At 39.6% G+C, this 14306-nt stretch overlaps 1 protein-coding gene across 1 annotated transcript in view; it reads right to left on the bottom strand.

Moving 5' to 3' along the window:
- LOC117427752 (cell migration-inducing and hyaluronan-binding protein-like) overlaps positions 1-14306 on the bottom strand; it is a 51625-nt gene that overhangs the window by 8940 nt on the left and 28379 nt on the right. Inside the window, exons 3-14 of the mRNA XM_034046012.3 lie at positions 13463-13600; positions 12340-12478; positions 11894-12130; positions 11413-11592; positions 9996-10066; positions 9502-9597; positions 8377-8498; positions 7727-7874; positions 6482-6673; positions 2566-2735; positions 1759-1968; positions 85-290 (exon numbers count right to left, since the gene is read on the bottom strand). Coding sequence (XP_033901903.3) covers positions 85-290; positions 1759-1968; positions 2566-2735; positions 6482-6673; positions 7727-7874; positions 8377-8498; positions 9502-9597; positions 9996-10066; positions 11413-11592; positions 11894-12130; positions 12340-12478; positions 13463-13600 — 1909 coding nt within the window. The remainder of the gene's footprint in view (positions 1-84; positions 291-1758; positions 1969-2565; positions 2736-6481; positions 6674-7726; positions 7875-8376; positions 8499-9501; positions 9598-9995; positions 10067-11412; positions 11593-11893; positions 12131-12339; positions 12479-13462; positions 13601-14306) is intronic.

The following is a 14306-nucleotide window of genomic DNA, read 5'->3' as shown; positions in this document are numbered from 1 at the left end:
ATCCAATTTGAACAAATCTGATTAATCGGCACACCCAATCCGATGCTACTCCACAGCTTGGCATTGGGAATGCGCTTCTCTTACCTGCAGTCTTGCCTGGGTTTGGCTACATAGCCAGGAAACGCCCCGTCAGTGATCACGCGGCACATTTTACTGTCTCTGTCAGATGGCAAGAGTGTCCCTGCCTTCACAAGCAATCCCAGGCAGTGATCAAACGTGTTCCTCTCCTCGGCCCCGTCCTCCGTGAAGAAGCAGTGCCCCAGGCTGTCATATCCCACCACATCCTTTACCTGCAGCACACACAAAGCACTTCAGCTTTTACATTTGCGGTTCCTAAAACATGCTTGTTTTGTGCGATCACAATTAGAGCTTAGAAATAGACCTTTCAATGATCAGTTGTTACTCAGAAAGTGATCACACTGTTTGAATCCCATTGTAAAACACACAAGCAGGGCAGGCTGCCATAGCACAATCCATTTCTCTCCCTTCAAATTGCCTGCGAAAGAAGCTAGATTAAATATAATGAGTAATTTAGGCTGATCACCAGAGGTGCCAATTTGCAATCTCAGCTGTCCAATTTGGCTTTCTTATTTAAAAAAAAAAAATGCAATTCCGCTTGTGTTAAGTGATCTGCCGTCCCTTAAGAATACTCCCTGGAGATTGCATATTACTGAGCTGACTTGATTGACTACTCAGCATCAACAGATGGCTGCAAATGTATTCTAATCACTGTAGCAGTAATACTAACACAGCAAGCAGACAAAGGGAAATCATTTACAAACAGAGTGGAAAATGCATTACTCAAGGCAGGAGAAGGTAGAGGTTCTCAAACTTAATTAACCCTTCTAAAAGACCAAACAAGGCACCTCACTAATAGCAGGAGTTAGCAGCTACTGTGCATGACGTTAGAGCCTTTAGCTTTGGAAAGATGTCAGGTGTCAGAGGGAAATGGATACTCATACACTTATATTCACTTTGTATTGACACAGCAGTTCCATCCACCTTGTGGAAATTTTAACTAACTTGGCATTAACATTTTAAACTGTGTCTGTAGGCAGGCTATGTCATAACTTACAAGAAAGAAACACACACCTAATACAACGCAAGTGTCTAACCAGCGTATGCATTTTTTTTTTGCAAAGCATATGCCACTAATTTATATTTTTAAACATCAGATGACTTTGTCTGAGCTTGGTCTCCAGTGAGATTGTGACATGGCTCCAGTTAAAAGGGGGAGAAAGCTGTGCTGCAAATCCTAAAGTCTTTGTCATACTGTAAACAACAATATGGGTAGAATAACCAAACATCTGGACTGATGAAACAGAATTTAAAACCTCTGTTTAGGGCGGGCAATGACCGTAATACTGCAGTGTTGCATTCAGAAACAATTTAATAAGAGTAAGGTATCAAAATTATTTATCAATCAATCAATATTTATTTTATATAGCGCCTTTCATAGTGGACCACCATCACAAAGCGCTTTAGTGGGCTGGCCTCAAATGCATGGTTCATAAAATGATTATAAAGAAGATGGGATGGCAATTCGTGCACTTACTTGTAGGCCTAAGGCATTGAATAATAATAAATAATCCTAATAAATAAATAACTGAGTAATTATATTTTCTGCATGTAGCTTTTATGCTGACGTGTATCCAATTATGATATTGTGCGTCAATCCCTATGTAAAAGGATAACTACTGTTTCCATATAGAGTCGTTATCCCCCCTGTGTGAAATCCATTCTCAGGTCATCGCTCACCAGCAGTCCGTTGGAGCCGTGCACAGTGACGCAGCGGGAGAAGGTGTGGTGAATGGAGATCCCCTTGACGTAGGTGGGGGGATCGTAGCCCCCCTTCTCATCCACGTCTCCATTCATGTGGAAGTGGATGGGGTAGTGGCCCATCAACTGCTGCCCCATGTGCTTCATCTCCATCCCATCAATGTGGATAGCCTTGAACCCGTGTTCTACCTGGGGATTACAGTTAACAGAATAATCCCAATCAGCGCTTTGGAAGGCAGCAGAGCGGATGTTACAAAGGTGAAGCGCAACTGTGCAGAAGGAGTTTGTTTAGGCGCTTTGTGTGCTCGTTTATTTCTAAAACTGCTCCCTGTCCTTATGCTGTGGTTAAGAAACTGAATATTCTCAAGGGGACATGCAGAATGTGTGTAAAAATAGGATTTCAACATTCCTTTGAAGAGAAATGCTCTTTGATTATAACTAGTGAGTATAATATTTGTAGTCATGTTTATACCAAATGTTATGGTAATAAACAGCCTTGTATTAAACATATACACTATTAATATCATTTAACAATAACAGGCCATGACCCTTGCTGTTGAGCAGTGTTTTTAGTTCTGGCATTGTGAAGCATTTTTGGAACAATACCAAACTCTTTATGCAATGTAATGCTTATTTGCCCTGTTTTTGGTGTTGTTTTTCAACCACGTTTTATTGAAAACATCTGGCTATCATAAGGTTGATGAATATTTAAGCCAGATTTCTTTGTGGTGTCGCTTGCTTCTCACTGTGAAACACGACCGCGCAGTCAAGCAGGTTTCGCAGTACCTTTAAATGTCCTCCAAAGGTGTCAAAGTCGAAAAACTTGCAGGCGTCGTTGCCGTAGCACTGCGCTTCCATCTCGCCCTTTATCAGGATGTTTCGCGTCAGTAACCCCACTTCTGCTCGCATGTCCACTCCATCCACCTCCTCTCCTATATGCAGGTACTTTGCTTTTCCTGAAACATATACAATACCATATTTCAGCTCCGCTGTAGGAATCGACGCTGAATTCTTGTAATCTAATTTATATTAAGGTGTATGTAAGAAAATGTATAACTGACTTTCCCATTTATGTTCTTGGAAAAGTAAACTTCAATCACATTCTACCTAAAATCTAATTCAATCAATCACGGGGTGGTGTCATGGTCCATTGAAAATACACAAACTTTGATAACAGTATTCAATATTCTTTGTTATTTTCCACGTTGACCAGCAGTAGAATACATGTCTTTAGGCTCCTGCATTATGGGTTTGGCACCAGGCTGATCCAGATTTTGAAAATAACTAAGGTAGTATAATTCATGCAAGAACAAGGTAAGGGGGCAGGTTAGTCTTTTCTGGCAGCCCTCATAGTGAAGGAACAACTGGATTCTCTCCACAGATAGAGAATGGAAGAAATGCTCATTTCTCTGGAACGCTGGGATCCATGCCTTGCTGGTAATATTGAGCATGTAATATACTGTATAAAGTTTAATTCTACATTGTCAAGGAGTTACGGTCCTTGACAACCCCATGGTTCACTACATGCTCAATTATGCCCTTTTTTGTTAACTGGGGTATAAACAAGATGACTGTTTTATTTTTTTTATTTTTTACGCAACATCACTGGTGTTATCAGTAACAGTAAAGCATGCATTTATTTCAACATTGTTTAACCAGGCTGTTGCACACTAAACCAGCATTCTCATTTTCAGTGCAGCACTGTGGAGTTTAATATCCCTTATGGAAGCCTGTCTTACAGTATTTCCTTCCTCTCATCTGATTTGTTTCTTGGCCACTAAGAGGCAGTGTGTGATTTGTTTGTAAGAATATAAGCGAGGGAACACAGCACCACCTGGCTTCATGAAAGTCTGTCAAGGAATAACACAATTCTATAATTGTTTTTGTTTATGTATGTAACGTTTTTAGTATAACAACTGAGATAGCTGACTGTAATTTCTGTTGATGGCCCCCAGGCAGTAAGCAGCAAAAGCATATGGTGAGCAGAAATAAAGCAAATTGATTGAAACTTGTGGATTTAAAATGTGATATCATTCAGGACCAGTGGCCGAATATAAACTCTAATCTAAAGGAAACAGTTTGAGAGGAAAAGGTGAGGAGTAAGGCATTATAAAAATAACTACACTCAGGCAGGACTGCAGAGGTAACAGACTTGTTTACTTATTATCTGAATGACAGTTGCTTGAAGGTTTATTGGGATTGTCCTAGTTAGTTTTAGATAAAGATTTCAAAAGCCAATTTATACCTTGTCAAAAACTTACTTAAACATTCCGGCAAAGCATGTGCATTATCCATTCCGAAAGCCTTCATTCTGACTCACAGTATCTCCACTTTACAGCACTGGTGAAAATCACTTCTAAGATTAATGGACAGTTTCATGACATTCTATTGATATCAGGACCCCTACAGCACAATACATGAGAAACCACTTCTTCTCCTGCGCTCCTCAATCTCCTCTTATTCTCAAATGCCACAAGCCTATGTGAGGACTGTAATGAAACTGAAATGATATTTAAAGCCTGCGGTGTGTTATCTCAATTTGCTGTAAGTAAAATACAACATGTTCTTTAAGCATTATAACTTGAGATCATGATGAACAAATTGCAAGCTCTGGGAGTTGGATGCTAAACTCTAAGGATGTCACCTTTGGCTTTGGGAGAGCTTTACAGTACATGTTTGTAGAAAGGACAAGCAAAAGCTGGAAGCATGAACTGAAAACAAGACCCAAGCAACAAAAAATAGACTTCTAATGCTGGGCCAAAAAAGCATCTCCACTAACGTGGATCAGCTACGTACTCCAGTAAGCTATAGATAGTTGTAGGATGCTAACAACAGACGTACATGTGCCACTCAGGAAAGCCTTCATAACTATTATTACTGCAAAGGGAGTCTCTTCAAAACCCACACATAACCACAAGTGGTTTCATTTTTCCAGCAAAGTACTTCTAGCGTCCAATACAGACAAATGTTCCTTATTCTGTACCATCGCAAGCCAAATGTAGGAATTATTGCATATGAAAAAATGAGCACACAAGGGATGAATTAATATGATGGGTTCTGTTCAATTTAATTAAAGGAAGACATGCCCTGTAAACAGACACACTCATCCAAGAGGAAAGATGTCATGCAGAATTACAGCCTGAAAGGCACTATAGAAATGAGAATTGTTGTTGTTGTTTTGGCCAGTACTGTATATTAGATTTTCAGCACATAATGTTACAGATTGTGAAAGCTCCTTCCAGTTACGATTGATATAAAATATTTAAATAAGCATAGTCTGATCTGTTCCAATTTACTGACTGACAAATATAAAATTATGAATATTTTCAGGCTCAAAGTTTGGACAGCCAGCTGAATCACATTCTTCATTTTTACTGATCATCCTCCAGGATGTGCCACTTCCTACAGTTCCTAATGTATGACGTGGATTTTCCAATAGCTGAACCCCACTGTCTGGCCAACACAAATCTTAAAATATGTCAGTCTGCTGCCACTTCTATTTATATTAGCTAGTTATGAAGCTCAGAGCAGCTTTTTACTTTGGCTCATTTAATTTTCTGTCCATTCTGCCCCAAAACAAATTGGTAAAAATAGTGCCCTTCAGTTTTTTCTTTTTTAAATGTTTTCACATGGTGTTTACCAGTATTGCTTTTTCTACCGGATCTCTTTCCAATCAATTTTGCATAAATAGGATTTATATCAGTGGAAGTTAGAAACGACCTCAGAGTTTGATAGTGCAGCTCTCCATGGTTTTTCCCAGGGATAAAACCGTCCCATAAACACTCAATAAGATAAGCACTTCCCTTTCTCATCCCTAATAATGACGCAAAATTCTGCTGGAGAGTCAGACACGTAAATACATTCTCAAAAGCATAAGCAGTCCAGTGCGTTTCTCAACATGCTTTATGAAATCAACCCTAGATCAGCGCGATGATAACTAAATCACCCAAAGCAATGTGGCATCACCTGCTGCACATTCCTGAAGCAGCATGTCTACAGGGGGAAGACAAACCGCTAACGTTCTCCACAATTACAGCGAGATGAAAGTTCAAATTAATTTCCCATGTTAACCGCTAATTACAGTTTGCCTAAATGGAAAAGAAAAATATTGTCCTTGGCTTCCAAGACATTTATTTTTAACAATCCTTGGCAGGTAAAACTAGGGTTATGTTTTCCTGCTGGATGCCCATGGGTTGAAGGCAGATTTATACTAAAAACGTCACGCAGACTGACTGTGTTCAAAGTGTTTTATAAGCAATTCAGCTTTTTTTTTTTAAACTGTAAATTACAGTATTTTAATACTTTAGCCACGTTTAATGTAATTGTGTGAGTGTTTTGTTTTTTTCGGCCAAGCAAGGTTTTAATGAAAAGTGCTCTAGAATTTATTAATTTATTATTTTTTTGCAGTATAACTGTAGGCTTGGAAGTTCTTGAAGGTTGATGATGTTGAAACAGAGATGAAAGAATGAGTGAATCCATTTTTAGATCAATACTGTACTTTTGAATTAAGTCCTTCCAGCAGTGGGAAAGATCAATCTACAGAAATGCCGGGCGACCTCAAGTGACCCCTCAAGATATGTTCTCATGCCTGCTCCTGGGGTTACCGTTTTCCACTACAGACTTTGGGAATTGGCCGAAGCATTATATTTCATAAGATTGTTAATAGAATAATAATAATACTAGTATTCGAAAACAAACACACCTTCAACTTTGATCTGGTTTGATGCGCATGCCGGGCAGGGCAGTATCTTGAATTCTTCAGCCTGGTACATGGAATAATCTGTACTGGCGACCACTATGGTATCCCCTGCTTTCCAAGTCTGCCCATCTTCTGCAAGCTCCAGTATTGTGGTGTTTGAATGGGTCTCGATCGTTATAGTCACTTGTGGCCTAACTGCAAATAAACATACACAACAAACGTTATCAATGCAGGCACATTCAGAAATTGTAAGAAACTATAGCTGTCAAGTTTCACATGTTTTGCAAATATACTCTATCTCCAGGCCTTGACTTGTCTCATTAACAGCAAGTGTGGAAAAATTTTAGGCACCCGCCTTGCCTTTGATGTTTTAGGTGAGTATTGCCCGAAATATGATGGTATGCTGGCACAAATTGACCAGAACAAGTGCTCTAAAAGGAGTTGACGATAATTAAAGTTAGGTGACGCCTTAGGCTGTGCTCAGCAGCAGTGTGAAAAACATTCTACAATACATTCCATCTGAAGCGTTAACAAAAGGGCCTTTTGCATTCGCCGCTGAACAATAAACCATGAACAAACTATGGGTGTGTCATTTATTGCATATTAATGGCAGGTTATTTACAAAAGAGTAAATGTATTGACTCATGTCACCGGGTTCCTTTATATTTCATTTGACCACTCCTATTAAAAAGTCACAAAAACAATTCAGCCCCATGGATTTTCCTTGAACAGTCTCATAGCTAATGCTAAAATCAGTCATTTCATATTTAACACTTTCATCACTCAGTAGCTTTGCACAAAGGAAACCCTACTGTAACTAAACACTCAACTAACAGTTCTGGTGTGTTGGTAATAAAGTTCCTTTTCTAGGCCTTTAGAGGTCTGCAGTATCAATACAATTTAAAAGTGATTTCTACTTTATCAGCTACTGAGTCTGGTGATCTAGTGCTCCTGCAAGCTGCAGTTTAACTGCAGTCTTCTCTACAGTCCAGTACACAGAGCTCCATTCACATTAAAGGGCTGAGCTTGTGTTACATGTACAGTAGGTTTTACCACTAGCCGAGTCCAGACGAGGAGACCCTGCTAGGTCTCCAGGTCCCAGCACTAGTGTTCCATGTGTTGACCAGCAGTGTCTGGTTCCGATTAGCACATTGGGTCACCACCACCATGTCCCAGTGCTTTTTCTTCTCTTGATAAGTCTACAGCACAGCAGTATTATTTAACACAGAACCAACATGCCACACATACCAAGTTTCCCACAGAGGAAGCGCACTTTATAGTTGTTGCAGATTCCATCTGGTTGATCTTTATTAAGGCACACAAATCCGTAATCCTTGTCATTTTTGTAGAAAACCTCATCTGTTAAATTGGAATCGACTCCACTATAGGTGGCTGCCTAGAATAGAAGATGAAAGATATTACATCAGCGTTTAAAAAAAAAAAAGAAAGGATGTTTTCAAGCCTCTGTCATCGAGTGTGCACTTTGCTTTGTTTTCATAACGAGTGGTTAAACATGTAATGGAAAGCTTTCTGCCTTTGATGCTGAGATTCAGTTAAATGATGATCAGATATGGCTATGACGTATGTCTTTAGAAATGGGCCATTAAATTGGCGATCTGGATCTGGGCTCTGGGTGGAAGTTTGCAACAAGAGGAAGGGAAATTTACAGTAACCCATCTACCTGTTACAGACTGAAACCCTTGTAGGTCTAAGACCCAATTTAGATTCCCTTCTATTACAGCCATGTTGTAACCTGTGGCTCACCATCTTTACACCCAGATTATATATTTTTGGATTAGATCCGATGGGCACAAAACAGAAATATATGCCATCGTCCAAGCTGAATCCAGTACATCAGACCTCCGTAATGTATATGGGATTTACATTAGGATGAGTACCTGAATGTCCAAGGGGCTGGCACAGATTTTCCCTGGAAAAGTGGTTTGGAGATCCGACAGCTTCTCCCAGTCGCCCGAGCCTCTCTCATCATCCCGATCAAACCACTCGGTCCACTCCACCTCTGCAACACAGCATCAGAAACACCCAGTGAGGTCTAGAACACTGAATATGCATAGTCAAAGAAAAGGAATCATACAGGCTGCGGAGCAGCATGATAACCTTTGAACCCCAAGGTCAGTGGGATTAAGCTCTGCCTCGGGATTACTAACACCTCTCCAGGAGTATCAGGACACCACTGTGCCATTGCTAGCCCTCAGGCAAGTGATACAGCAAATACAGCATGCATCTGTGATACAGATGTTAAAGATCCCTTTTTAATGTATTCATTCGAGTAAGGTCACTGACTTGAGGACACAGGCCAAAGCCCCTAAAGAATTCCACGTTCTCTTTCCAGCATGGAGACAATTAGGAATGCTCAGTGTAGCTGGTACACTCTCTTCCCTGTGTGATCTCTGTCACCTAGCCCGTATAGAAGGTTTGCAAAGTGTAATAAAGCATAGTGAAAGCATACAAACATGAAATAATGCACACTGAAAGCATGGTAAAACATAGGTAAGCATTGTAAAGCCAGGAGAGGTATGGTAAAGCATATTTTAAAAAACACGGTAAACTATGGTAAATGTATGGTATAACTGTGGGAAAATTCCGAAAATACTGTGCACATTTACTGTGGTAAACTTTTATAGTTTTATAAGCTGTAGCACTTTCTTGTTAATATAGCTTTTACTATGTATCCAGTGTTATTCAGCATTATCCTACTAAGCACTACTCTGAAATCATTGTTATAAAAAGCTGCTCAAAACAGTGGAGAACATTTCCCAAGGACGGTCCTGCAGAATAGTTTAACATGTGCAACCATCTTAATGTGCACTATAATTAGATTGCTGTCACTATTATAAAGTATAATTGCTTTTTGACGAGTACACTTGATTCCATACAGCTATCCAACAATCTCCGGTAGCTGTTATTCTTTGCATTAAAAAAAACACACAGTGCATGTAAAGATTAATTTATTAAGCTGCTTGAGATTTCACAGCTAGTAGCAGCAGTTACTTAGCTACTACCTTGGACCCATTGGCTTGATGCAGTGACAGTAAAATGCTCTCCGTATCCAGACTGGAACACTTTTGAAGATCTGGCTTCTGTTGAAGCCTTGGTTCCTAAAAATAAGAAACACAGAACATCAAACAGGCACCGCTAATAACAATGAAAAGTATACACATATATATATATATATATATATTAAGCTAGCTAACCTTGTTAGCTAGCAGTGTGGAGTAGTGGTTAGGGCTCTGGACTCTTGACCGGAGGGTTGTGGGTTCAATCCCCAGTGGAGGACACTGCTGTTGTACCCTTGAGCAAGGTACTTTACCTAGATTGCTCCAGTAAAAACCCAACTGTATAAATGGGTAATTGTATGTAAAAATAATGTGATAACTGTATAATGTGAAATAATGTATAATGTGATATCTTGTAACAATTGTATGTCGCCCTGGATAAGGGCGTCTGCTAAGAAATAAATAAATAATAATAATCATGCAATGCAAAAGTAATTTACCTTGATAGGCTACATGATCCTCAGTAGAAGTGAAGGGATCTCCTTTCACTGTAATAAAGCTCCATGGATGCCTAAGGAACCAAAGAGGGGAAAGTTAGATTCCATTGTTATTCCATAAGCAATCCCACATTGTGCCAGGAATGCTGTTGATACTGAAGCACATGACTTCTTGTGGAGCAACACATACCATGTCTTCTCTGGCTAATCCCAAATGTTACTTTCTCAAGATACTTGGTCCATGCAAGCTCGTTTTGGACATTGAAGTCCCAAGACTAGTTTTAGAAAATACAATGGACATTATGGTTCTCTCACAGAACATTCATAGAAGTACTCTCACAGTTGTTCAATCAATCAATCTTTATTTCTTATATAGCAGCTTTCAAGATAATCACCTCAAAAGCGCTTCACAGATAGTAACAAAACAATATAAACAATTTTGAGAAATAGTAAAAGATAACATGATAACATATCCCTTTAAAATGACACACATCCAATTAATACAAAAAATGGTTTTTAATCTTATTTTAAAAAGCAGGTGACAAAATGTACATCATTTAAGTTCGACAACATTATTTTTAAATTTTTCGATATTTGCAATAAAGGTGCAGCACCCCCAAGCTTCAGTTATATAAGTCAGTATCATCTCTTAACATTTTCTTGGCAGACCGCATGAAAAACAACTGCAGTTTTATGACTTGGCAGTTCACTGAGGACATACTGTATGGCTCCATGGAACACTTTTTTTTTTTCAATGTTCTTTCATTGGTTTCCATCAGGCTAATATCACACGGAAACTTCCACATGTGCTTGTAAAACACAGCACTTCATTTCCAAATGTGGTGCTAGATTGTTTTGAACTTCCTTTAAAAAATATTTCACAGCTAGTAATGCTGCCAAGCTTTCAACATGTTAGTAATGTATTCAAGTTTAATTAATAAAATACTACCAGTTGGATTCAATGAAATAAGCAACATTTTAGAGATTGGAGCAGTGGGCTCTGCACCTTGCTGATTTTAAAAGGGACATTTGATCAAACTCCTAGATCTTATTTTGCAAATTAGTAAGCCTAGGGCTGTATTCACAAAGCATTAACATATCTAAAAATATTGTAGACCTACATTTACACTTTTCTATTCTTAGTGGCCTCCTAATGCTTTAGAATAGGGGTGGGCAAGTAGAACGCTAATGTATGTAAGTAGATCTTTCCCATGTGGAGCTGCTGCTGTAGTTTTTTTTTTTTTTTTTTTTTCTATGAAAGCCAAGATCTGAGGACTTCAACTGATCCCAAATCACAATGTGAATCTTTGTTTAGAGCCATGCTGCCTGCCCATGCTTACAGCCATTTGTGCCACTGACAGTTCTGATAAATATTAATTTAATCTAAAAGCCTGGCAGACATCAAACGGGTCTTGCATACCGGAATCCAAGTCGATGGAACTGCCTGCTGCCTAACTTCAACAGAGCCTTCCTGGCCAAGTCCTCCAGGTTGTTGGATCCCTCGTCGTTCACAGCCATCGCTAGAATCATGCCATCCTCCACCACATCCACGTACTGGGCTAGGCGCCTGCTTTCATCCTTGCTTTTGTAGGTATCGAACCTGAAACAGCACCATATATCACATGCAGTGACTTATACAAGACTTTAATCAAATCCCAAACAAGAACATAATAACAAAAAAAAATACATGGTTAAAAAAAGATTTTTTTTTTTTCATGGGGTGCTGGTGTTTGTTCAAGAACATATTTTGCTTGTTCCATGTTGTATTGCTTTAAACTTCCCCTGGAGCTGCTTGTTTTAATCGGGACGTACACCACTACTTAACTTCTGAACTAGTATCTGCATGGAAAGCTCAGAGATCATGTGACGTGTTTGGATTCTCCCCACCATGTTTAACTGACCTGTCTGAATGCAGCACCTCCCCTGTCTCTGGATCGATGACGTGGACGACGACCCCTCGGCTGCCCCAGCTTTTTTCAAAGTGGTAGCTGTTCTCGTTCGTCTCCCCGGGATGAAGAGTTTTGTTCAGGAAGGTCCAGGACAGTTTCTTCTCTCCATGAATCTCCAGCGTGCCCCCAGTGCCAACACCAATATACTTGTGGCCAAAGTAGCTGTGAGCCACCTCTGGGTCATCTGATCTGCAATGCACATGCTGAAATGTCAATATGAGTAGCTTGTTTCTAAGGGTATTACTTCCACCATCTGAATGCTGAAATTACTGTTTGATTGCAAGGTCTGTACTGTACTTCCTGAATCAATAAATCAAATACAATAAATGGCTTTCCATTTCCATAGATGTTATATGGCTATAAAGCATACACCGGCGCAGTAAATGGGTCAGCCATACCTTCCATACAGGATGATAGAGAGGTTCCCCTTGAAAGGACACTCCTCACTGCCGATGTGCAGCTCTCCACCTTTTTCAATGAGAATGTGTCTTGTCCTCAGAACAATAGGCTGTCCCCTGTCTGCAATAACTAATTTTCCTGAGAAATAAACAGAAATGGAGAGGAATGCATTCAAATGCTATTTTATGCTGTTTTCTCCCTTCTACTCTATATTACATGTTGGTAAAACACTTTAATCTGAGAGCTATTAATAACACAGGCAATACAGTACATAACAAGGCTGTCATTTTATTGAGGCATTGTGGTTATACATGTCACTGGAACCCCAATGTAAAATGACATCCTAATACATGCAGATTACTATGGGGGCAACTTTGCGCAACCACTGTAAGTAATAAGGCTGTTAAACATCACTGCACACATGATAATGCCGTCTGTCTCCTCAGTTTTCACTTTCACTTGACCTGACATTTTATTCTGATACTTTAGACGAACCCATTATATTCAGTTGCATTCCTAATATTGTTTTTCTCGATTACTCCTCCCTCGCCTGGCTCCGTTTAAGGCAGTGCCCCATATCATTTAGCTGAGGGAGACACAGACTGAAATCAAATCCCATCTTTGGCTGTTTAAAACATTCTTTCTCAAGTATGCTCTTTGTGCCAATACAAATGCCTCGGCCTGATTTCAATTAAAAGATTATTTTTTCACACCCATGCTTCGAGAGTGCCGTTGTGTACTCTGGACGTGAAGGAGGCGAGTAGCTCACACTGTTTAATTTGGGCTTAGAAGGGCCCATCCACAGCTAATTAATCATATGTCTGCCTCTGCTGGTACAGATGCACACTCCTGATTAAGCAATGTTTTACAAAAGTGGGAGTCCTGTAATTCCTTATAAAGCGTGTCACAAACAGGGTTACTTTCCAATAACAGCTCTGATTAAAGCTGATTGTTTAAGGTGAGCATGCCAATGGTAATGTCTAACACCGAGCCATTCCTCTTTGTATGGAGGGAAATAAAAAGGGGGAAGTTGTTGTGATTTTCTACACAGTCCCCGGATCAACCCGTTATCTGAAGGGCCAGTCAGCCTCGGTGTACTGTCAGCATGTCATCTTACTGTACCTCCGTCAGAGATTCGGATTGAGTGGACGGTGGCAGAGGAGGTGAGAAGCAGCTTCCTGTCGTAGCCAATGCGGACGTGGTGAGCTTCGTTATGCCCGGGGATCCACTGCTGCAGATGCTCATCTTCATCAGGACAGTCTATAAAACCAACAAATACAATCATATTCGTGAATATCAAGATCTGAGCTTGCAAATAGAGCTTGCAGTGCCAATATTCTGACACTGCTTTGCAAGTGTACTCTATTTAAAAAGAAATCACCTTGAAAGAAGCAACTGCAATTACCACCATTTGTCACTATGGGTTGCAATCGTATTAGCATCAAACAATGCCAGGGTTCAGTAATGGTGCAGGAATATAACCACATAACAAAATAACAATATAAACCACAACATAAATGTGGTTTTATATACAAGTTAAAGAGCATCATTAACTGCTACTGCTGGAAAAGAACACATGGTTCTCCATCCCTTTAAAATGTGCTTTACTTGGGACATTGGGAATGCAAACAGCCTCTCGGTCACAGCACTGGAATGCAGCGAGGCAGGACAGAGGATCATTCAGCCTACAGTCATTTTCTGCTGAATCATTATCAAAGGCTATTGTCATTTTTTTCTACATTTTATATTTGTCTCTTCTCTATCAAATACATTTTTTTTTTTATTTTAACAATCTCCCATATCTCTCCGATTTTATCATTTGTGAAATGTGTCAGTCGGGTCTGGCTTGAATCTATATGATGTGATACAATTGAAACAGAGATGTTGTTATTAGTTTCAACTTGATTTTAAAAAGTAATATTCCTGATTCATTACATTTTTCTTTTGCTTATAGACTTTGCTTATA

Source organism: Acipenser ruthenus, chromosome 21 (assembly GCF_902713425.1).
Source record: "Acipenser ruthenus chromosome 21, fAciRut3.2 maternal haplotype, whole genome shotgun sequence".
Taxonomy (NCBI): Eukaryota; Metazoa; Chordata; class Actinopteri; order Acipenseriformes; family Acipenseridae; genus Acipenser; species Acipenser ruthenus.
The sequence above is the reverse complement of the archived record's forward strand: the minus strand, read 5'-3'. Positions and strand labels throughout refer to the sequence as shown.